The sequence below is a fragment of the Streptopelia decaocto genome (genome assembly GCF_964273445.1).
Source record: "Streptopelia decaocto genome assembly, chromosome: 1".
In the NCBI taxonomy this organism is placed as follows: Eukaryota; Metazoa; Chordata; class Aves; order Columbiformes; family Columbidae; genus Streptopelia; species Streptopelia decaocto.
The window spans coordinates 185,390,593-185,416,361 of NC_138663.1; the positions used below are offsets into that span (position 1 = coordinate 185,390,593).

Consider the following 25,769-nt stretch of genomic DNA (forward strand, 5'->3'; position numbering starts at 1 on the left):
CGGGCGTCTTTATGTCTGACTCTTCCTTGTTTATCTAATCATTTGCTCTAATGAATCGTTTGCCCATGGGCTGTTTATATACAAACAGGTTTTATGAAAAATCACACCCTTTTTATAGCAATGTATTTAGTTGAAAGAGACTATCTTAGATAATTGAGTTGTTAGGTTTAAAGTGTTTCCTTCAAGTCTGGCCAGAAGCAAAGATCCAGCAGTAAGTGTACTACCTGGTAAAATAACACCCTGTTTATAGCAATTTATTAACTGAAGAGAGGTCATCTTGGCTAATTTAATTGTTGTGTTTAATGTGTTTCCTTCAAGTCTGGCCAGAAGCAAAGATCCATCAGTAAATGTACTGCCTGGTTAACTATTCATAGCTTAATTTTCTGTAGCACCTGTTCAATGAAGAGGCCTGTAAGGGTTTTTGCCTTTTTTTTTTTTTTCCCCAGGTGCCACCAGTGCTTCTGGACAAGCAGTTTTCAGAATTCACGCCGGATATCACACCCATTATTCTGGCTGCCCACACCAACAATTATGAAATCATAAAGCTCCTTGTGCAGAAAGGTGTCTCCGTGCCCAGGCCACATGAGGTTCGCTGTAACTGTGTCGAATGTGTCTCCAGTTCGGATGTGGACAGCCTCCGCCACTCTCGATCCAGACTCAATATCTACAAGGCTCTGGCAAGCCCATCATTGATTGCTTTGTCCAGTGAGGATCCTTTCCTTACCGCTTTTCAGCTGAGCTGGGAGCTGCAGGAGCTGAGTAAAGTCGAAAATGAATTTAAGTCGGAGTATGAGGAACTGTCACGGCAATGCAAGCAATTTGCAAAAGATCTCCTGGATCAGACACGGAGTTCCAGGGAATTGGAAATTATTCTTAATTACAGAGATGATAATAGCTTGATAGAAGAACAAAGTGGTAATGATCTTGCAAGATTGAAACTGGCAATTAAGTACCGTCAAAAAGAGGTGAGTGTGCTGAAGAATATTTAAGCATATTTAGTAATAGTAATGTGGCAGATAATAGCCTGAAATATATTCTTTTAACTGAGACAAATTGCTGCTTATCTCTTTTTGTTCTACAGGGTCTCCTCTTTTTTTTTTTTATTTTTAATTAGGTGAATTTGGATAGCTGTTGTAGTTTGGTAGTATCAGAATTTAAAATGTTCTGTTATAGCACAGATCCAAAGAAAGTTTTTTCCTTTTACACCTCCAGTAGTTGTGCTCTGAGGAGCTCTTCAATAATAGGATGAGAAATATATACAGCACACTTCAAACGAGCTTTAATCGCTTCCAACAAAGGCCATTATATATTTAAACACCTATAAAATAGTACAGGTATCTCTATAGAGAGGCTTCTTTGAAAAATAGCTATTATAAATAGATAATGAAACATAAGATTAATTGCAATGCATGACTCTCTAAAATTTGACATTCAGTTTATTTTTCTTAAAGAATCCAAAATGGAGATACCTGGGCATTTGTTTCCATGGCAGTTAAAAATTCATGAGTTTGCTTCAATGATACAAATATTAAATTGTAATCAGAGGATATCTACATTTCTTTAAAAAATGCTAGAGTTGGTATGTGCATGCAAAAGCAGAAGAACTGAGATGGAAAAATGAGTTAGGAAGACAGTTCCCTTGATATTTCCAAAATTTCACTTGATCCCTGCTCATCATCATGTCAGAATGTGTTTTATCATCTCATTTGGAACCTGTGCATCCAAAATCAGCTGAACTGTGTGTATAGGCAAGACAAATGCTGTATACAATTAAATGTTACTTATTCATATAAAGTATAGCAAACTCTATAGAAACCTCCGTGTTCTATTGAACTAGTCTATCTATCATTGCTAAATCCCTGTTCAGCGAAATATACTAGTAAATGCATTAATGTATTAAGTATGTGAGAAATGCTTGAAGGAACAGTAACCAAACACGTAATGATTCTGTTGTCCATTTGAAATACAATTTAGTAATGCTAAGAAGCTATCATGAAGGTAGGGATCTACTGAAGTACTGCTGGAAAAAAAAAAATCTCAATTGGAGTCTGAATTCATGTCTGAAGTCTTCTAATAAGCAATTTTTCCTTCAGGAAATGTGTTACATAATTTTGTATTTGATAGCATAATGTTTTAGATGACATGTTATCTGCCTTCATCAATTATTTTCAGGTGGTACTATTCCAGACTTTTCTTAACAACTACTATTTCTCTTTCTTGAAATGTAAATCCTGTCCTATAGTCATTGAAGAAATTCTAGCTTGGACTTCTGCTTTCCAAAGGATTAATGCATTGAAATAAAATTCTAACCTTTAAAAACAAAACCTAAATTGAAAGCCTGAATTTTCTTAATTTGAAACAGAGACAGTGACAGATATCTGTAGGGTGAAATGTATTTTATAGTTGCATCAGATTCTGATGCCTAATTGAACTGCAGTAATACAGCTGATCACACTTCATTGATTGTTCATAATAGCAAACATTAAAGCAATACTGATTTAGTGCAACAATTCAAAATCAGTGGATCTGTTATATTTTAAATATATTTTTTGTTTCTGAAAATATTTCACACTATCCCTATGATTTGAGTCTCCCTGAAATAAAATCAAGTTTTATCAGACTCTTTTGCTGCATTGCTAAATGTGTTCCATACTAGATGCTGGAGTAAATACTAAACCCCATAACTGATCAGTCATTTTATTTCTAGTGATTACAACAGTATTCTGGTAGGTAAAGCTCCAAGGTTAAGGAACTTACCTCAGGCATAAAAAAAAAAAAAAAAAAAACCTGTATAAAATACTAGTTTGAGGTGATGCATCTGCTTCCTCTGCCCTATCTATCTCAACAACCAAGAGTCAGTTCTCCCCCAAAGACTTTTCTATTCTGACAGGAGCAAACATAGATCTGTGGAGTTTTGATGCAGTTAGTTCTAGTTATTGTATTTCTTTCTCTTAACTTGCCTGCTGTCCTTCAAAATATTAATAATTACTATTATTAATATTAATAATTAGCTTTATTAATATTAACATTAATAACAAAGAACACAACCCCAAACTCCACAACAAAACAGCAAAACAGATAAGATATATTGTCTTCCCTTCCTCTCTTACCACCCATTTCTCACATCTCAACTCTTATTCATGCTATTACCAAAGGACATTGTAAAGCTAGGGCTGAGGTCAAAGCTCCATGAGTAAGCAATCTGATCTGGTTTTTCAGAACATCCAGTCTAAGTCCAGAAATTGCAGCTAAACATAACAAAATAATGAAGAATGAGGACAAGTAGAATAAGAACCTGTATCCTTTTCCATTGCTTTTATAAATAATTGCTCAGGAGTTAAAGATTACTTTTTTTTTCTTTCAAGTTGGAAATAACACCAAAAATTATTAACAATAATTCCTCCTGGCCTTAATGAGCAAGTGAGTGTGAAATGCATTAGAATTAAATCTTGTAAGGGACTGGAATAGGCTTTGAATAATATAACTTGGTTTAAACTCAAATACACAAGATTGGGTAGGAACAGCAGATTGAGGGTACTTGTAGGAGAAGCCAACAAGTGGATGAAGAAGAATTTTCATTATGTAAAAAAAGGAAAAATGACAAATGTGAGAAAATATAATTATTGAACTGGGAGTTGTTGTGGAGCTTCAAAATTACATAGTGTTTGATCAAATACCGCTCTAGAAATACCTTGTAATGAACAGAAAAAGGCTTTTAAAAGTGAAGTGATTAAGCAGGGCTTGGTGTAGTGGTTTGCAAGACCCAGGTACCAGCTCTGTATTATCATCAGTGGAAATGAAGAAAGCACATTCATTCTCAGAGCTCTCTGCATTGTTCATGGTCACCAGATTATCCCTGAAGTGGACCTTCTCCACAAGCCCAAAAGTTTATGTCAATTGGATTTGAGGTTCTCCACAGTGAAGGTGTTTATTTTCTGCATTTCCATCCCTTTTGAACTTGCCATAATACTGTGATCCTTATTCATGTACTGTGGAAAAGCATCTCAGTGGCATCAATTCTCAGTCCATGGAGTCACATCAGAGGGAACCTGCTATGTATTACCAAGGAAGAAACTTCCCTGATAAAACCATCTGTCTTCTTTCATAACTAATGAGACTGAGAAAGATTTATAGTTTCAAGTTTACACTGCAGATCAATGTCTGGCTAGACTGTGAATAATATCTGTTCTGAGTTAGGTGGCAGAACCAGACAGCTTCTGCCAGCAGGTATGTTTTGTGTGCTTACCCACAATTTATTTTTTTAGCATAGCACATCTGACAGAATACCCAAGGTACCATTTTTGTCTGTTCATTTTGCACCACTGATGCTGTTTGATTATAAGCAAAGATGTTGCTTATGGTACGTGTTTCTGATACCTACTGTTGTCTGGGCTACAACCACCAGCAGACAAGATAGATTCCCTGAAGTCATGCAACCAGTTTGCACTGGGCACAAACATTTTTTCTAATGATCTACTGCGTAATATTATCTCAGCTAAGGGAGAGTTTGAATTTTATGAAGGCTGAAACAATTTCATTGTGCTAGATTCTAAGCACGCAATGAGCAATGAGAAATAGTTTCCTATTTTCCTAAACCAAATAAAAATGCTATCCGATTCAACTGCAGTTTCATTCAAGCGTGTAGAAGGGAAATCCCTGATTCTCTATGATTCACAAGCAGAAGTTGTTTTACCTGTAATAATTATAATATGTCATTCTGAGCTTAAGTAATTTGAAAAACCCTGATGCAACAGTGCAATTAAATAACAGAGAATAGTAGCAATCTGTAATAATTAGTAGGCAGTCATCTTTGCCACTAACTGCAAAATGCATGTTCTGTCTCACATATATTGAGATATTTTAAACAGAGAAATCACAGCAAAACCTCAGTGTCTCTCACACTTCAGTTAGCTTTGGTTTAGCTTTGGTTCTGTTTAGGTCTTATACGTATATCTGCACATATGTGATAGAGTGCTTACTAATTTTTCCCATATATGTGAAATAAAGAAGGGAGGAGGGAGATTAATTGAAGAAATATCCTCTGGTTTCATATTAAGTTTAATTAGTGCAATTTAAGTAGTTATACTAGTAATTTATATGTCTCATCTTGCTGCATACTAACTGGCCCATGTCATTTGATCTACAGCTGTATAAGCTCAAACATAGTAGCATGGTGAGGTTATAATTATTGGCAGTATTGTTTCATTTTGCTTTGTTATGAGACATTCTGATATAAACACAGAGGAAATATTAATTTTGAAGTATATAGCTCTTAACCTTTTCACTTTCCAATGAAAAAAGACTATCCATTTTGTTTTGTTTTTCTTTTTCATTCCTAGTTTACTCTGGTCATCTTTCACTTCCTCTGTAAGTACAAGATCACTGGAAAATGTGCAATACTTGATATTAGCCGGATGTAAAGTAGGTTAAATTCTGCACATTTCAGTTTGACAATCTTGAAACATTTTAATAAGCTTTTTTTCTGCCTTCATCTTTAAAATCTAAAGTAAATACATAGTTATAACATCCATGCGTGATTAAGTATCATGTTGAGGTGTAGATAAAGACACAAGAAAAAATTTGTTAGAAGATGTATTTAGGAAGGATATTTTTCCTGATCCTGAATTAACTTTTTTAAAGGTTTGATTTAAAACATAAAACCATTTCTCCATTTTCATTTCTCTTTTCTTTACATTTCCATAGAGCTGAATAATCAACGTTTACCAAAATTTCAGCTGCTTAACTACTAAAATGCCTCTAGTTGATTTTCTAACAGTTCCCACTTCCCAGGTTGATTTTCTGAGTTGTTAGAACCTGCAGAGCCTCAACTGGCAAAGAGGCAGAGAAAGAATGAAAGAGGGAGGGGATTTTAGCATTTAGGTTTAACAGGAGTACAGGCTTTATTAATAAGATTTGCGGGGAAATCAGCTTCAGAATAGTTTCCACACTTATTTGCAGGTAGACAGGAAGTGAGACAGGGCTCCCTCACACAGGAAACACATCGTGAGTCAACTGTTTTCAACTTAAGCCTGTGTGTTTCCATAAAACACCCAGCAAAGATTACTGATGTGAGCAATATCACTAAATAATTTATTGGTTAATTAATTATTAAATACAATAATATGATATTCACATTTCATAGATCAATTCTTTTCTAGGAAATTGGTGCTGCAGGATAAAAATGTTTCACTGATAATAAAAGCCATCTGTTTGCTCCTGCTCAAAAGAGGACTTTTAAAAATGAAATAATCAGTTCTTCAGTAGTTTTCTATGCAAAATACATCCTCAGTGAAATGGAAATGTTTCACAATTATGTCACAAATTCAGTGAAATTTTAAATGAAAACATTTCAAATCTGTCATTTCATGTTGATGTCTAAACACTTCATTTCACTAAAACATTTTGTTTGAGTGCGGTTTCTTTTTACTTCACTTGGACTTCGACATTTTTAACAATGTGATGCTTATACCTAATATCCATATCATAGTATTATACAAAGTAGCAAAAATGATCCCTTATCAAAACTGCATATCTCAACAATGCCTAACGAAAATAATTTTGAAGTACTGAAATGAGAAGTTTCCATGTTCTTAGTAATGCGCTTTAACATTTAAACTGCCATTCTATTGGAAACATTGGCTTTTTACTCAAGTATCAGATATAAAATATGTCAGGAAATGCTGGAAATTTCTGTAGAGCTCCTCTGGCAGCAATACAGTTTAAGAGTCTAAGTCAAGTTTTCTGACTGTCTCAGAGAGTAGAATTTCCTTTGGAAACACATATTGATCTTGAGTAATTTTAGTAGCTGTTATAATTCATGTCTTATTCAAATTCTTTCAGATACAAAGGCCTGAATTATTGGCTCTTCAAGCAGGAATGGCTTTGGAAACAGAACATCTAAGAATTATCCTATATCTTAAAAAACACACACACCTGAAAGATAAACAGAAACACAGCACTCATGTGTTAGCAGGTCACTGTGTGTGGGGTACTTGTCAAAAGACTGGGAAGGTGCAGTCAGAAGTCTCCATGTAAAAAATAACAAAACCCCACAAAAAAAGAGACTCTGATAATATTTGGACATTTTTAACACCAATGGAAGATGTGTTTAGTCTATGAATCCCATAACTGAAAGGAGTGATGTATGCACATTTGGGTCCGTGTCTCCAAAAGACCCACTTCTGCAAACTCTCAGTCATAGTATTCAAAAAGTTTAATAAACATTTTTCCAAGTAAGAGCCAGGTACTCTTAAAATGGGTCATATGTTTGCTTTGTAAATCATGTAAAATTCTCTGTGTTTATAGATAAAGACTCCACAGATTGTTAAATAGCATAAATTATGTGTCTTATCTGCTACACATACTTAAAGTCTTAGTGTAATTGGTTATCTATTACCTCAGAACTGAATGAAGTGCAGGTGTCCCTGTGGAAGCTGTACTTATTGCTGCTAGAAAAAAATGTTCTTTAATCACAGGGTGGGAGTGCATCTGCTTAATACAACATTAAATTGTGTCTACATTTTAAATAACGTAGTGAAGTAATCCTCCTAAAGTATGTGAGTAAGTTCCTTATACAGTCAAAAGACAGAGGTATGCACAGAGGGAGATCGTGTCTGCTCAAGATAAGACATCTGCATTCACTCCAGAGACATCTATCTCTGTTCCCTTGGCTGGGTAAGGAAACAGGGCACTTCAATTAGAAAAATTACTTCAGTAGGCATTGAAAATGTAGATGTAAGTTAGACAACTTACTGCGCCAACTTCAATCTCTACCCTGTGGTAACAGAGATTTCAGATTCTGAAGGCTCAGAGCTCACGGTAAGGGAAAATGAATCTCAGGACTAACTTTTAATGATGTCTCAGAAGGCATCAATAACCTTTGAATGCTGTATGCTGCACACAAGTTGCAAACCTCTCATCACAGTTCTAGTTAAACTATTCATGAACTGACACCAATGTATTTTTATTTCGAGTGCGTGCTAGAAGTAATTAATTCAAAGAGGAGGAGACTTGCTGTTAATAAGGTACAGTGGAAATCTCTCATTTCGGTTCCTTTTCTGCATCTTCCTTAAAAGAAATGTTGCTGGGTTGTCTTCCTCAAGAAGGGAAAACCAGTAGTGCACAACCTTTCTGTTAGGATGTGACCGATGGCAATAGAAGTTGGCTTTTGGTTTGAAGGAGTCGCTACTAATGCACCTACAAGCTTTCCTACAAACTTGGGGTAGATTTAGCACTGTGAGTTTATTCTTCTACTTGCACTAACAAAACATTCGTTAACAAACAAAATATTAGAGAAAAAAAATATTTAATGAGGTGAATAAAGAAGGTAGTGGACAGGATTTCATTTTGACTGTAAATGTATAAGAAGTTTCAAGCACTCTTTCCTCTCTCCATATACTTACTGAGGATCTGGCTGTTCTTCATCCCACCCCTGCACGAGCACCTAATCCACAGATCAGGTTGGTTAGTTTTGCTGAGTGATAAGCCCTAGACTGAGCTGTGGTGGGATTTGCATCTGCTGGTTGCCTCCACTCCTTCCATGGCCTCCATCAGCCATTCCTGAACTTCCCCTAACCCCTTCCCTGTGCAGCTCCTCCTTCCTGCTCCCCATACCTTCTGCTCTGGCTCCACCAGCAGCTGTGCTTCACTCCACTCCTCACTGCAAATCATTTTGGCAAAGTCCAAGAGCAACAAAATATTTGCATTATGCCAATTCTAGGAATTGCTCTCGTAGCATGAAGAGCTCATGCAGACATCTAACTTGTAAAGGAGTATTTAACTCCTTTCTATTTTTTCTATTTCTTAGCTCCCAGGACACTCTTAAGCAGACCCTCTTCTCTCATATCTATAGAGTCACAGAATCAGAATCATAAAATGGTTGGAAGGGACATTAAAGATCATCTGGTTCCAACCCCACTGCCATGGGCAGGGAAATACCTTCCATTAGACCAGGTTGTGCAAAGCCCCATCCAGCCTGGCCTTGAACACTTCCAGAGATGATCTGTTCACAGCTTCTCTGGGAAACCTGTTCCATTTTCTTGTATCTAATCTAAATCTGCCATCGTTCAGTTTAAAGAAAACCATTACCCCTTGTCCTATCACTACATGCCCCTGTAAAAAAGTCCCTTTCCAGCTTTCTTGCAGCCCCCCTTTGGGTACTGGAAGACTGCTATAAGGCCTCCCCAGAGCCTTCTCTTCTCCAGGCTGAATAATCTCAACTATCTCAGCCTGTCTTCATAGGAGAGATGCTCCAGCCCTCTGATAGGCTTTGTGGCCTCCTCTGGACTTGCTCCAACAAGTTAATGTCCTTCTTATGTTGCGGGCCCTAGAGTTGGCCGCAAAAGAATGCCCAAAGGGGTACATGAACTCCTTCCTCTGTCTGCAGGAGTGTTCCCTGAGAGTGCCATAACCATGGAGAGTGCCCCAAATTACCCTGCTTTGGAATGGTCTCAGTCCTTTCTGATGAAGTTGAAAAGTATACTTCAGGTCAGCTTGCAAGGTGGACTTTGGGGCACAGCTAACCCACAGTCTATACATAGCTTCAACATCAGTTTCCATGTCAGTCCCACTGGGTGGATCTTTGGCCTCTTGTCTTTCCACAAGGACCCAGTGCTTTTATCTACATGCAGCAGTGCACCTTCAACCACTTATCACCCTCTATTATGTATTGGGATTATAGGATCTTCAGAATAGATTTTGCCATGTTGTTTACGGCTTTTTTGCCCTGTGCCCAGAATAATCAAGCCATAGTTACAGGCAGGGCCACTTTGTGCTATTGTAACACCTTGAGAGCAGTAATTACGTTGTAAGGCTGATTTCAGCTGCTAATGATGGAGGGTAAAGTAAATATAGAAGGAATAACTTTTTTTTTTTTTCCCCCCAATCTCTTAAGGCTTTCATTTTACTTCTTTTGTAAATAATGCACTCATGACACAGCAAAACTAATCATCTAATGGTTCATTTTTGCTTAATGAATGAAACTAATCCAACCTACTTCAGCAGAAAGAGGGTATGGATAGAGAAACCTATAGTATTCATTAACTCAACTTCTGCTTTCGTGTTACTTGATAAAGCTCCTGCTTAGACCTACTACAGAACTGCTCTATTTCTTATGCTTGACTGAAATTTGGAGGAATTTTTAAAGTTTGTATCTGCCTAAAAGAATGTCTTATTGGGTCAGGAAAGGAGATTTTTATTTGCTCTGTGAATACAGTATCATCCATTTCTTCACCTTAAAATAAAATCTTAGCTTTCTTTTAAAAGATGGCAACAAAATAGAGATAATGCCTTTTGAGCGCAAAAGTCCAGAAGAAAATGCTGTTACTAGTTACAGCTTCAGTTGTCTAGAAAACAAGATATCAATATCTGCTAAGTACTGTTGTAGGGACAGAAGGAAGGGGAAAATCATGATGAGTTTTTACTGAAGAATTATGAAAATCTTCCTAGTTTTGTTACTTAAATCAATTTTATTTCATTAATATCACCAGTAAATATAGAATATTACCAGTCTTTCTTCTACTTCTGTGTTGCTTAACTTTCCTGGTAATTTCACTTATGTTTATATGGTGCCAGTTTTACACGACCTGACCCAACCTAAAAGCAGTGCAAAGGCATGCTGAACTAGAATGAACAGAGGAGATAACTGAAAGCATGTCTTTTTCTCAATGCTGTTTTAATTTTACATTAAATTTGGTCTCACAATAGTGGAAGCAGACCATTTAGCAAACTATGTGTGCTACAAGTTGTGCTTTGAAGATACACTCAGGTTCTAATCTACTTATCTGATATGTAACTGCTTTCAGTTTTCTCTTTTCTTGCTTAGGAATGCTTAGGAAGCCTGGGACAAAGAACTGAGATTAGAGACTCATCCTGACTTGTACGTTCCACATCAGAAAGCATGTCAGGGATTCGAATGATCAACAGTTTTCCTTTATACAACATGTAGACAGGCTGGAGAGAGTCCAGAGAAGGACTACATAGATGATCAAAGGACTGGGAAGCTGCCATATGAGGAAAGGGTGAGACAACTGCGCTTGTTCAACCTTGAGAAAAGAAAGCTTAGGCGGGACCTCATCACCATGTTCCAGTATTTAATGGGTGGCTACAAAACAGATGGGGACTCCCTTTTTACAGGGAGTCACACAGAAAAGACTGGGGGTTAATGGCTACTAGTTACTCCTAGGGAGATTCTGACTGGACACAAGAGGGAAGTTTTTCACAATGAGAACAACGAGCTATCAGAATAATCTCCCCAGGGAAGTGGTGGACTTCTCAACATTGGACACTTTTAAGATTTAGCTGGACAAGATGCTTGTCTAGACTGTGCTTTTGCCAGGAAAGGTTGGAGCAGATGATCCTTGTGGTCCCTTCCAACCTGGTGTTCTATGACTCCATGATTTCCTGTGTCATAAATCTCAGTCTTGTGCAGATGTCTTAAACATACTTGGCATGTCAAATGGTATGAGAAATGTAGGAATTGAAACCTTTTTAAGGTCTCTCGTAGTTTACAAATGAGCTATGTGTGTAAGCTCCTGTTATGCTCGCTAATTTACAGTAAATGGGTCCTAGAATATGTTTCAGCTGAACAGGTACCAGGGATCAACTTAGTTTCCTAGGCACAAGTGTCTAGTGTTATTTGAGATAACCAAAACTACCTGAGATGAATAAACAGAGCTGGTAGATATAGCACAATATCTACAAGGGATATGTGCCCTTCCAGACCAGGAACTAGAGGCCACAATACCTCAGGACATCTAAAACAGCACTAGATGTCTGTACGTAGGTAACTGAATTGTATTGCCAGACGTAACAGGAATTTTTTCCTAGGATACATCAACTGTATTAACTAGATAGTCACTGATGATGGAAACTTAACTAAATAATGCGCACTACTTACATGTGTCTGAATTTAGGTGTTTCAACCTCAAGCTGGATCCCTAGTCCATGGTAGTCATTCATGGAACAGAATAGATACTTCCAGAATATTATTGTGTTCATCTAATCTAAAATGAGATTATTTGCCATTTGGATCTAACTTCAGCTGCTGAAGAGAGATCCTGATGGCTGTCTTAGACCACAATTTCTATAGCTAAAGTTATAATGGAATTTATTTCAACTTGGCTGTGCAGTTTTGTAATATGCAGAGTTTCTCTGGAATGCTGTCATCTTCTAGTGATAGCATAGGAAAGAAAATGCCTTCTGTCATCGCTGTTTTATACTGTCACTTGCTTCTCAATACCATCCACAATAGCAACTGGCAATGGTTCTTAGAGAATAATACAGCAGTGTGATTTGGTAAGGACTGTTTCTTTTCTTTACTATCCAGTGACTTGCCACTATTCTTGACCAGCTCCATACAACTATGTGTCCATTCTGGAGGGGTGAGTTTCCCTGTCCTCTGCATATCTGATTGAATAGCATCTTGACAGTGCTAACTACTTAAATTGATGTGTTTCTTTGCCTCCTCTCTGTTCTTCCCTGAAACAATGAATCCATCAGTATTTCCACTCAGGTTTTAGTTTCATTTTTGGCTTAAATTCTGTAATCTCTGTAGAATTTTCAAATAGGGTGTTTTATTATTTTTTTAATTATTGTTTTTCAGCTTTAATTCAGGTTCTGCCATGGTAATTTGGTATTTTCTGTTCCATTATTGTACTCATATCAGATACTCCTCTAATGAAAGATGTAAAGTTTTAGCAAGGCAAAAGGCTAAAGAAACTGGTGTTGTCATACTTTGCAGAAATAAGACATTTTGAGGAAAGATTTTAAGAAAGTGAAAACTCTTTTGCTAAGGAGAGAATAGGCTCAGTTGCCGGTGAACACTTGCAAACAAGCAAGGACTTGATAAGGAAGAATTGTACAGAATGTTTGGAGGGGAAAACCAAAGGTGAATGCATATGTATAAAAAATGAAAAAAATCCTGAGCTGAACATCCTCTGGCATGTTCTTTATTACATCAAATCATCGCTTTTATGTTTTGACCGTGTTTCTTTCCTGAATAATGATGTGAAAATCTGAGGTCCTTAACATTTGTGAGAGAGAAAGACCAATGCATGTCTTCAGCAAGTAGAAATTGCTAAAGGTCTACAAATACAGGATCTATCTCATTAATTTTTAGGTGGATGGAGAGGTAAAGGAAGTGTTTTACTCTGCCTGTTGTGCAGAAAAGATAATAATATTTGATTATCAGGGTAATGTAGTAATTTAAATTAGAAGTTGTTCTAAATAGCTAACTGTAAGGGCTTCATTAGCAGCTCTGTTACAGTTCACAAAAAGACATGACTCAGTTATGCGGCATTTGACATTAAGACAAGCTGACACTGTAACAGAAGGTAAAAAAGGTTTGACACACTATTAATAAAATTAGTTCAAGTTCTGGACTCTTTTTTTTCTGCCCTCTTAATAGCATGCGGAAAGAAGGTAGAAGTAGCCTTTCCTGTGGTCTGCTTGTGCTATCAGTCCCTGACTCATTCCACATAACCTCAGGTATTTAACTGAGGTACCTATGTCAGCAGCCTAGCCTTGGGTGCATTCATAGTCTATGGAAAGAGACAGACATCTCCAGACAGCAACTCAAGCCATCTAAGAGCAAAATCTTTTTTTTCACTAGTCATCTTGCTTAAACTTATTGCAGAGGAGCCATGGGATAACTAGATGTGTTGTACAGGCTAAAAAGAAGGCAGAATACTTGAAGAAGAGCATGTAATTTCTGGAGGGTAGATAATAGTAGGAATAAGATAATTTTTACAGTCTTGGTGTTCTGTTGTTCTGAGAACTGGAAGAGCCCCTTAAGCTGACATAGATGAACCTGTTTACAGGAATCCCTTTGGCAGTCCAAGATGCAGCTGCCCTTCTAATGCACCGTGTGATCTAAGGGTCTGCCTTAGCAGGTCAGTTCAGAGAGAAAACAAGTTTACCATAGGGACATATTATGGATTCATTGTGTCAGGAGAGAACAGAGAGGAGGCAAAAAAACACAGCAACTTAAGCAGTTAGCACTGTCAAGATGCTATTCAATCAGATAGGCAGAGGACACTGAATAAATATTTCATTTCACTGCCTATAGCCCTATTCTCAATACAAATGCATTAGTCAAGTCACATTAAAGGCATAATCACACTTGAATGAAGAGAGGTCATTTTCATTCCAGTAAGTTAAAGTTAGGTCTTCCTAACCTGGCTGTGAAAATTTGCTCTTTGCTCTGTCCTAAACCTTGGCAAAAGTAGTCAGGAAGTAGGAGCACTTTTAGTTTTCAGGGACAGATCTTTCCAGGTATAATCAATGCAAATTCCAGTGTGCAAATGATGATTAAAAAGGAACTTATCAATACTTAGGGCTATATTGGTTTGAAGTTGGCTGGCTTTTCAGTTGCAGCTTTTTCAGTTAGAGTAAACGTACCTGACCACAGAAACACCACTTGGACACTAACTACATCTGTGGTGCAAGAGATGTCATTTACCTTAAATTTAGAAAGGCTTTCAACGTTATTTCTCACTATATTGTTGTATCCAAGTTAGAATATTACAGTTGAGATGGAAGAACAAGATGGGTAAAAACTGTTTGGCTGATCATATTCAGAGGGCTGTGGTTAATAGGTCACACTCACAGGTAAAAGCTGCAGTGCAGCAAGGATCTGTACTGGCCTGAATTTATCAGTGGCCTGGAGAAGATGAAGGAGTCCACTCTTAGAAAAGTTTGGAGAAGACACTAAGTTAGAGGGATGAGCTGATATGCCCAAGGCAGGGCTGCCATTTAGAGAGACCAAGACAGGCTGGAGGAAGAGGATGACAGGAGCCTAGTGAAATTCAACAAGGACAAATGCAAAGTCTTGAACCTGGGAAGAAAGAAGCTCCTGCAGTGACACAGGCTGGGGACTGACTGCCTGGCAGCAATGCAGAAAAGGAGCTGGAGGTGCAAGCACCTTCAGCTCAACAAGGGCCAGCAGCAAAGAAGGCTAACAATAACTTGGACTATATTAACAGGAACATAGCTGAGGTAAGTGATTGTCACCCTCTAATCAGCACTCATTCAACCACATCTGGGTACTGCATCCAGGTGTGGGTCCTTCAGTGCAAAAGATGCATAGATAAACTGGAGATGGTGTGGGGCTGGAGCACTTGCCCTCTGAGAAGAAATGGAGGGAGCAGGGCAGATTCAGCCTGCAGCAGAGGTGACTTCAGATGGAACCAGCATCACCCCCTCAGTGACTACAGGGAAGTCATTGAGGATGTGGAGCCAGGCTCTTTACATGGTGCACAGTAGAAGGACAATAAACAATGGGCATCAGTTGCAAGAATACAAGTTTGGAGTGGATATAAAGAAAAAAACTTTCCCCACATGGACAGTCAGGCAGTGGGACAGGTTTTCTAGATGTGTTGTGCTGTCTCCATCCTTGGTGATTTTCAAGACTTAACTGGATAAAGCCCTGAGCATCCCAGTCTGGTCTCAGAGGTGGCCCTGGTTTGAGCAAGTGATTGGACAAGAGACCTCCTGAGGTCACTTCCAGCCTGAATTATCCTGTGATCCAACGACAGGAACTGAGGAGCCACATTCACTGAGTGCTTGGAAGTGTCTGTGAAGCTGTCAAGTGTACAGAGGATGACAGATACTTGCCTCTCTCCTGTGGTATTAAGAAATCTGACTTTGTTAGTCTTTCTCATACATGTTTGCTGGTATATGCCCTGGCATTTCATCTGGAAGTATAACTAGACCAATGTTTTTGTATTTTCTTAACCCTTGAACGTTTTTAAGGGTATAGAAAGAATATTCCTGTTGTTATTAATATCATAGCCATACTCCAGGGATATTTAACTTTACATATAGTTCAATAGGTTTGAAATAACCAAGAAGCATGAATTTTCAAATTATTAATGAAGGAAAGGGCTAGATCAGTATAAGATAATTTATTAAGTCAGAAGATAGAATATGAAAATGTTCAATTTATTTTTTCCCCTATCATAAAACACAAATACTTAGTAATAAGAGTAAATATATCAACAACAACAAAATTAAAACAATGGACTATTAGCAATTGTGAATTATTCTTCCTTTACCAACTTGTCAACATATATGATGTTGCTATCTCAAAACATTTAGGTGACAATTATTTTGTAATTTTCAAAAGGAAAATTAAAGCAAAAAATTTCCCTTCTTTCTACTTTCCTTCCTTAACAAATGCAACTAATATAAATTGACCATAGTCATAACACTGCCAATATAAATATTCTTCCAACACAAACATAAATATTATTATCTCAGCCTTGGGTCCTTTTGCTTCTACCATCCCTCAATTTCCATGGAAAAGCTGGATTTTGGGACAAGTCCCACAGAGTCAGTACTTTAGAAAAACATTTCCCCAAAGCAGTAGTGAAATACGTCTGCCATCAAGTCTTCTTTTCAAAATGGGAGGTGAGTTTTTGCCTTTGTGATGCTAGAGAATTAAGGGTTTGCTGTGTCAGATCTCTTGTTGGGGTTTCTAAAATTCCCCACGAAAAAACCCCTGATGTTACACTATCTTTGAAGTTCTGAAATGAAGCACTGAAGGAGCTCACAGTTAAAACTTACGGGTTCTGCCACTGTTGCCTCACACAATTACAACGTAATTTAGTTGACATTATAGTTCAGTTACCAAGTATAGATTATTTTGGCTGCTGTTCTCTCTGCCTTTCACTGAGGTGTTTGGATGCTGAAGAAATCACAGCTGTGGTGGTGGAGGCTGGAGTTGGGAGTGCTACAGCCTCTGTTGGGTTGGACCCAACTGGCACCAAATGGGCAGCCGTAGTAATAGAGAGGAATGGGAGTCTTGACACCATCACCTCAGCAAGGATGTATTTCAGGAGTAAATTTGAGAGGGGCATTTGGTAAAGAAGAGGTCTTACTTCCCTGATTAAAGTATTTGATGGTATTAGCATGAGACCTTTACAGCTGCAGGCTGGATGTTGTGGAGAAAAACAGATACTGAACATGACTCTAGCTCAGGAGGCATCACCCAGCCTGCCTGTGGGTCAAGGCAGAAGTACTTAGCTGGCCAATTTTGTTAAAGGCTGTATGTTATGCATAAGTGTGGGGTATGCGAAAAGTACATGTGCAATCTAAATTTAAATTGCACATCACGTAGGAACCTCTGTTTCTGTAGGTTTGCTTGGGTTTTTTCTCCATATTCACTTATCTCTGATGATACAATAAGTTTCTTCAATGATAACCAATGGCTGATTCTTGAATAAATTTCAGTTTAGGGAATCATGGTTTTATGTATATGATCAAGATACATCTGCTTAATACCACAGAAGAGTGCAAAGGAAGCAGAAGAAAATATTCCTTCAGAGTATCAGTAAGCTATCTTTCACAAGGATTAAAGAGCAGCTTCTTCTTAGAAATGTACCCTTTCTGACTTGCTGGAGCAGAAGCTAGGGCATGCATGTCATGCAGGCAGCGACAACAGCCCATGGAGTATATTTTTCTGTCAGTGAACAAATAGTTTGTGATTTGTCAAGGAAGAATGTAGCCTCAAACCTTCAGGGACTGAAACACAGCCTTTGCTTATATCATTCCACATATGCCTTTTCCACCTCTAGCTTTTTGCAAATTATCATTTTCCTACACATTTTAAAATAAAATATATTCCTTGACCTGGAACTATAAGCCAATGTGTTCTACTTCATCTGCATAGGAAATAACTATGGAAGTTGGGCAAACAAAAACATCTCCTGAGTTACCCACTTTCTAGGAGCATGCAATGAATTTTAGAAGCACCAGTCTAACACAGAAATGTATGACATAAATCAGTAAAATATTGTGCAAGGTCTTTGATATGTTGTCTGTACTGATAAATGAAAGCAAACCATAGCCTGACCCTAGGGCTTAGAGATGCTAAGGGATTTCTATGCAAACAGGCTACAGCAAGTTGCAGATTTGCCTTGCGTAGAGGTGGCAGGAGATGTGAGAAATGGAACCAAACAAGAACAAATAGGTAGTGGGGGTGACTAGAGTCCAGGGCTCAAATTCAGCCACTGTTTGATTTCTTCAGTGTAGGTGCAACCCGAACATCCATGAAGGTGAATCATATGTAAAACTAAAGTAAAACAGGCTCTTCATTTGTTCCTTTAGTGCTCTGGTTCTTCACCATGAAAGAAACTGGCAGTGTTCACACATCTCTGTGTACAAGAACAGTGAGAGTAGCTCCAGTTTTTCATTTGAGGTAGCAAACTCTAATGTTTTGCCACAAATGGCAGAGCTGTGTAAGGGGAAAGAACTACCCAAGGACTGTCACGATTTCTTCAGGCTGGCAGATGCTGAGTACAGAGGATTCCATTAACAGATATTGTAGGTATCTTCCCATTATGGGAAAGAACAGTATTTCTTAGGTCTGTTCACAAGAGAAGGTTATTTTCTTCAACCACAACCTATTCTGAAGTATAAAGGAGCTTTTGGAGAGCAGTGGTTTTGAGCAAACAATTACACTCCCTGCAGTTCTTTCCAAGGTTCATATTTTGTGTTTAAACCACAGAAGCTGCCCATGGTGATTATCAGTCGGCCATTCAAGAGCAGTGCCTCTGAACTCATTTAGGGCAAAACTGGGAAGAAAGGTGAATCGTACATATAATGAAAAAATTGAAAAACATCATCTCTGAAGGCTAGGAGGAAGGTTCATGAAGGCCACACTTGACTGTTATAATTGATGCATCTGCTACAGGGTCACATGCATTTTGTCTCAGAATAGTGGTCAATGAGCATCACTGCCAAAGATCTATCATTTGAGCTTAGTCTTTATGCAGGAACTAGGTGATTAATCTGATTTCTTAGCCTTTGACATTCCCAGCTAAACACCCAGGCATGTTAAACAAAGATGAAAAGCATTCAAGTATTTGAAGAGAAAGAAAAGCAGACTGAGTTACTATATACATTCTGTTCCTAAGTCTTAATGAAACTGTAAAGCCAGACCTCCCTCCAACATGTTAATAGAGAATGTTCAAGAGAAAAATATGCAGTTTATTGCTTTATTTAGTCTGAATGCATTTGTAATCAGTCTGTGTTTTTATTTTTCCCTTATCCCTCTAATTCTGTGTTCAGTCAGCCTTCAAACGAGTGTTATGCTTTCCAAAAAACTGGATTCGCACTGATTTTGGGGAACTTTGGCACCTTCAATTCCACACAAGCTTCACATAATAAACAGCCAGTTCTAAAGAAAGTGGAAAACCTTGGAGATCTGTTGTTGGTTCTTTTATCACTTGGCTGGAACAGCATAAGCTTGGAGTCAAGAACAGTTGAGCTCATATCCATTTTTCACATCAGGATGCAGGATGGCACCTCATAAAACTGAGCGAACAGAATAAAACCTCAATTTGCATGGTGCTAATGGAAGGGGATTACTATTGTTTTTACAGAAAAAAATCACATAACATGACAAAGTATCACAGCTCCGGGAAGGTTTATTTTCACAGAAATAGCCTGAAAATGGAGAAAAGAAGGAAGAAAAAAATTTGTAGTCATGTTTCTTCCAAACAGCTCAATACCCTGCTCAAATCCAAAAGGACATTCAAGAGGGAAAGCTGAAGCTAAGAATGCCTCACTACCTTGTTTCGTGTTTTGGCAACAAACTGCACAAAGGAGGAACAGGGTAGTCTCCAGTGATGCCAGCAGAAATTCTCAGATGAGCAAGCAATGCCCAGAGGAAGAATCTAGCTTTTCTAGTCCCTTTCCTACTCATCCCTCACTCAGAGCTTTTCCCAGATAATTTTTCTCCAATTAAACTCACACTGCATTCTGTGGTTCAGTTGCTTTAAACATATTTTCAACTCCCTCATGAATTTTGAAAGACTGGTTTATTAATTTGTAACTTTTCCTTCTGGCGAAACAGTAGCTACAAAAAGTAGACAAATGGTAAAATGAACTGGATGTGAGGGAAATTATTGATTCTGTCATACAGTGGGATTGTGACTAACTAAAATCCCAACCTCTTCTGGCTAAGAAGCCTTACCAATACAGAACACAAAACCAGCCTGGATGTAAGAAAAATTCTACTGGTAATTGCTGACTGGTTCAGATATGTGGAGTTGTTTTGTTTGTTTGTTTGTTTGTTTGTTTGTTTTATTCTTTTTACAGTCCCTTGGACTGACAACAGGCTATTCTTTATATAAGTGGCTATTTGTTTCCAAGTCAGTTTGAGTCAATAGCATGATTTACAGGAACTGTATGCCATGAGCAGTACATGGTATCACTACCTGTCTTAATAGATAAGGAATTTAGAGTACTGTATTGATTTTGGCCACATAAAAGCAACAAGAACATTTGAGATTATAAATAAAATGTGTTTATATTCTTGATTTATTCAGGGTTAGAATGAATACTGGGAGAATGATCAACCACTATTTCTGTTCTGTTGTCAGTTAGTTTATTTTGTAGAAGCTATTGGTGCAGACAGCAAACTTGTTATCAGAGGTATCTGAAGACTGCATTGGGAATAATAGGATTGAAGTGACGGAGACCTAAGCAAATATTTTGGCTATTATGTCTTTTCCCCCACATGATGAACAGATTATTACAGCACAAGTGTTTGAAACTATTGAAATAGTTTTATGTATTGTTTGGCAACAATATTGTTCAATGATACAAGAAAGACTCTGCCCCTTTTCAAGGGGAATAACCAATGGTGAAAAGGATCTTAGTAATACCTTGTATTGCTAGCAAAGTAGTTGAAAGCTAAATAAATAAATTCAAACCTGTAAACACAAGTAATGTGATTCTTAGTAAGGATTTTGTTTCCCCAGAAAACAGTACTTGGCTTAATGCAGTCAGTATGTTGGATCATAAAAAATACTTAGTTGAAAGATACCTCTCAAAATCATCTTGTCTGACCTCCTGCTCAGAACCCGGCTAACTTTGAAGTTAAATCAGGTTCCTAAGGAACTTGCCCAGACAAGTTTTGAATATTTACAAGGATGGAGATTCTGCATCTCGCCTGGACAACCTGTGCCAGTGCTTAACTAGTCTTGTAGGGAAGAATATTTTCCTGAGATCAAACCAGAATTTCCCTTGATGCAGCTTGAGACCGTCCTCATCTTTTCATTATACTCCTGAGAAAAGCCTGCTTTTCTCCATAACCTCCCTTTCATTGGTGTAAGACAGCAAGTCCTCACCATGATTCATCTCTTTTTGAGGCTAAGCACATCCAGCTCTCTTCTCTCCCTGTACATCGTGGGATCCAGCCCAGTAACCTCTTGGAGGTGCCCAGTTGAACTTGCTGAACTTCTGTTGTAGTGGGGGACCCAAAACAGGACACAGAACTCCCGATGTAGTCACACAAATGCCAAAGAGGGAACAATTATGACCTTCCTTGACATGCTGGCTGTACTTTAGCTACTGCTACCCAGACTCTTTTTTTGCACTGCATGGGACCAGGCACTTTCAGCTTCTTGCTTACTAGTGTTCCCAAGTCTTCACTGCAAAATTACTTCCTAGACAGTGAATTCCAGCCTGTATTGTTGCAGAGGGCTATTCTCTTCCAAGTGTAGGATTTTTCATATAACTACTTATTTTTTTGTTAGCTCTGCATGGAAATATGCCAGCTAGTCGTGTGAAAACAGGGATCCAATATAACAGAAGCAAGTTTGTATTGTATTATCTCTAAACATGCTTACAAGGACTCTTTAATTGTTTTTCCCTACAAAAATGTTTTGAATTGTGGTGAGTCTAATACCTGTCCGGAGTGCGAACTAGAAGTATTATACCAGCATCTCAGTTCTGAAGTCTGGAGCTATTTTACACACTCATCCCAAAGTCCAAGAACTGATTCACTTTACCACTGGCAAGTTTAACAAGGGTATTCATTCATAGCTGGTTCCTAAGAATTGCATCCTAGTTGCAGTTGCCATTGCCTTTTCTGTGTAATTAATCAGAAACACTGGAGTTACAGATAAGTCTTGATTTATTTAATAGATATTTAATAGTTTTCTCTGTGCTGATTCATTTTACTGAGAAGGAGCAGTGAATTGAATGAAGAGCTTCTGCTTTTGTTGATGAAGCAAACCAGAAACTTAAAATGTTAAAAATAAAAACTGCAATGCCATTGTTTGTATAATAATGTTCATTAATCCTTTTAATGAAGCATTTAAGATTTTGCTTTTGTGTTTTCCTTTTCTTTTGTTTTCTTCTTCCTCATATTTAAGTTAAACAATAGAGCAATTACAATTTTTTAAAACTGCCATTGTATTCTATTCTTGGTGAAAGCAGTGTAAACTCTGGGTTTTATGATGAAGGCGTCTATGCTGTGAATTTGTTTCGCTGTAATGGCCTAATCTAAAGAAGGTTGTCCTTGTGATTTAAAAACCGGTGTGCTCTGGAGCTCTGATTCCAAATGAGCTGGCTCATTCCCCTAATGACATAGCTGCAGGCAGAGCTGAGGAAAAGTTGACCCAGTGGTTTGGGTCCAGCAAGAATCATGATTATAATTACAGTCTGCTCCAGTCGGTACTAGACTTAGATGGGATGGACATGAGAAGATTCACAGTAGTTGACAGAGGAATCAGGGCTTCTGGCCTGAGACAGAAAACAGACAGTATAACCGTACCCAAAGGAGTCCAGAACATGGTCCCTAGCTTTTAGAGAGGAAAATGTAGTGCTGATCCAGTCAATAATGTTAAGGCATTTAAACTGCAATTAAAGGTTGTCTTAATGAACCAGTCCTCACAGAGTAAGTGCCAAAATCCACAAATATAATATTTGGGGAAAGATATAGAAAAGAATATGCAGTGAGAAACAACCTACTAAATTTAGAAGTCTATTTAATGAGGCTGGGACTTGAATCTGTCATTAGTGTCAAGCACCAGTAGATAGAGAATTTTGTCATCTAAATTTGAAGGTAAATAATTAGAAAAGCTTGGGTTTTCATTAAATATCTGGGAAAATATGTAAAATATTAAAAGTAAAATGTTCTAGAGAAATAAAAAGTAATTGGTCTTCACTCTTGTTGAACTGTAGCATAATCATAGGAAAATATGTGTGAGAACGTAGGAGACCTCAGAGCTAATATTTCCTACCAGCTTGGCTGTAATGGCCTTACAAAACAGCACAACAGAGAATCTGACCATGAAAGTGTTACCAAGAAAATTTATTATAACCGTTTTCTTTTGCTTCCTCCCTCCTAAAAGATCTTTAACATTAATCTCTACATTAATCCTCTATCAGGGATATTTCTTTGAATCACAACATAACTAATTTTATATAAATCAAAAAAGAAATCACTTTCATTTGACAGCTTCCATGTCTAGATGAAAAATCACGTTATTTTTCTATGTAATATATACTAATCCACCCACTGATCTCAGAATGAGAATTTAATTTGGGCCTCATATTTTGTTATACTGCTTTGTAAGTGTAAAAATGAGCACTTTATTACAAGTAGAGGGTTTTGATATCTTTGCATATTTCCTAATACAATGAAGTAAATACTTAAAAGTAATATTGTGCCACTGTAAAAATATATTCTTTATAGTAATTATTATTTTTATAAAAGTATTATTTATATAAAGACAATATGTAGTTAATAGTATCACTTGTATTATTTCTTCTGCATTTCCATTGACTGAAGAATATCTGTTATAGTAAAACTAAAGATCAGATTTAATCAGTAGTGAAAATGAAATGCAGGGCTATGTATATACTTGGATATCACTAGAATCAAGCTCTGCTATTATTTATACCAGATTATTTTTGCTAGCACTGTGAATAATTTCTGATTTTTACCAGTCTCAGGAAAGAGCCAATTCACAGCATGACTACTAAGAGAATGAATACCAAAACATTTTCAGATGGGCAGACTCTGTGAAAGAGCTAAAGATGTGCAACCAGGATTAATCATTACAGCAAAATCTCTCACATAATTACAAACTGCTGGAAGCTATTGGAAGCCATTGTAATGTGAAAATATAAACTTGCTGATTGCTAATTATATGGAGACAATGTCAAAGTCAAATAACATACAACATAATACTGACAGTACAAAAGATACTTTGAATACCTCAGAATGTAATATATCCAATTAAGGAAAAAAATTTATACTACAGGGAAAATATTTTGGCATAGGCAATGCAGAACTGGCAAATTAATGTCACAGAGTATTTCTATTTCTGCTGGTTGTAAAATATTTGTGTAAAACATTAAAAAAAGCAGTTTTTTTCAGCTGCCAGTTCAGCAGAGGACTTATATGACTATTTTACTCTTTGATCATCCTAGAAGTGATATCATCCGTTTATACAGGAATTGTTTTATTACTTGGAGCACGCCTTCTTCCATCCACTTATACTCTTCCTTTCTAATAAAAAGGTTTACAATAGGTTATAAAACTCATTTGACCAGAGAATTTTGGCATGAAGAATTTTTTTTTTTTTTTAAATATATAGACAGGGGCATTTTAGTGGATAAATCAAAAAGTCAAGTGTAATAAGCATACAGGATCAGTGATAAAATATATTAATCACAGATAAACTTACTTGACCTGTATAACCATATGTGACCTATGAATTTACACTGTGGGTCACAGGATGACTTTCTTGCCCCCAGTTCCTGCATGCACTCAAATACTTACTACACTTGAGGACAAGGTGTGCATACACAACATCTTCATCTCATTTCTTCTGGACGAGGGAGATGCAGTGTGCGATAACAAGCTCCTCCTCTCTGGGCAGCTGAGGAACAAGTCTATAGGGTTCACCACTGAGTGCATTTTTCTTGCCATCAGGGTTCCCCATCTGTTCTCCATTCAAGAACTTCCCTCATTATTCAGCTAATATAATAAATAATATAATATCACTACTGAATATATTTCACAGCATATGATGATGGTCTCTCAACCACAGAAATTGAGCAAGTAGTCAAATCTGTGAAAATTAATTTGTACATTTTTAATAATGTCATACAATTTCTTGATAAGTGAAGCAGAAAAGCATAACTGCAAAAAAAGTGTCAGCGGGAGATTTAGGGTAATTTTCCACTTGCCTGAAGAAGACACTGTGGAGTGTTTCATAGTGCATGTTATATGGCCAATAGAGCTCAGAACCATAAAGAAAAGGCTTCAGTGAAGAGACAGATTGTTTTGTTGCTTGAGGATATTGTTAACTAACCTTGCCAACAGTATTATTAGATAAAAGTGTCAGCGTGAAGCTGGATATCTGGACCTCTCAGAAACGCAGTATATTACCTCTAGACACTGTTGTGGTTTCTGCTATAGACCTTTACCTGTATTACTAGACCTGTTTTCCTAAACATACAACTCTTAAAATGCGGACAAAGTGTTCTATATACTTGCTCCATACTGCATTATTAGTTTCCTCTTATATGTTTTATGTCTAGTAAGCCATTGAAAGTACATTACTGATGGTGCTCTCCCTAACTCTAGCCACATAAAACGTATCTTCTGTGCTAATTTTCTCCTACAGCCAGGGGATTCAACCAGTACTAAAGCTGTCCTGTCACATTCATAATTTGAATAAAAGTATGTGAGCTAATTTATTTAAAAATTACAATTTAAAAAACTGACTCTTCAGTGTCCAGGATTTGAAATTTTCTGCACTTCAGATAGACTTTTTGTGCCACAGAAAGCAATCTTTGTCCTTAAGACATAGTACCTTACCGATACAGTCATAACATGACTAAATCTAGTATGGGTATTAGGAAACAACAAACGATTTTTCAAGCCCGCTCAGAAATTATTTTCATATTAACATTTATTATTTTGCATATTAATCTGTTTAAGGATTAGAACCAAGCAGCTACTG

At 37.3% G+C, this 25,769-nt stretch overlaps 1 protein-coding gene across 1 annotated transcript in view; it reads left to right on the forward strand.

Moving 5' to 3' along the window:
• TRPC4 (transient receptor potential cation channel subfamily C member 4) overlaps nucleotides 1-25,769 on the forward strand; it is a gene marked incomplete at its 3' end in the record, with an annotated part of 148,817 nt that overhangs the window by 80,826 nt on the left and 42,222 nt on the right. Inside the window, exon 3 of the mRNA XM_082061234.1 lies at nucleotides 447-965. Coding sequence (XP_081917360.1) covers nucleotides 447-965 — 519 coding nt within the window. The remainder of the gene's footprint in view (nucleotides 1-446; nucleotides 966-25,769) is intronic.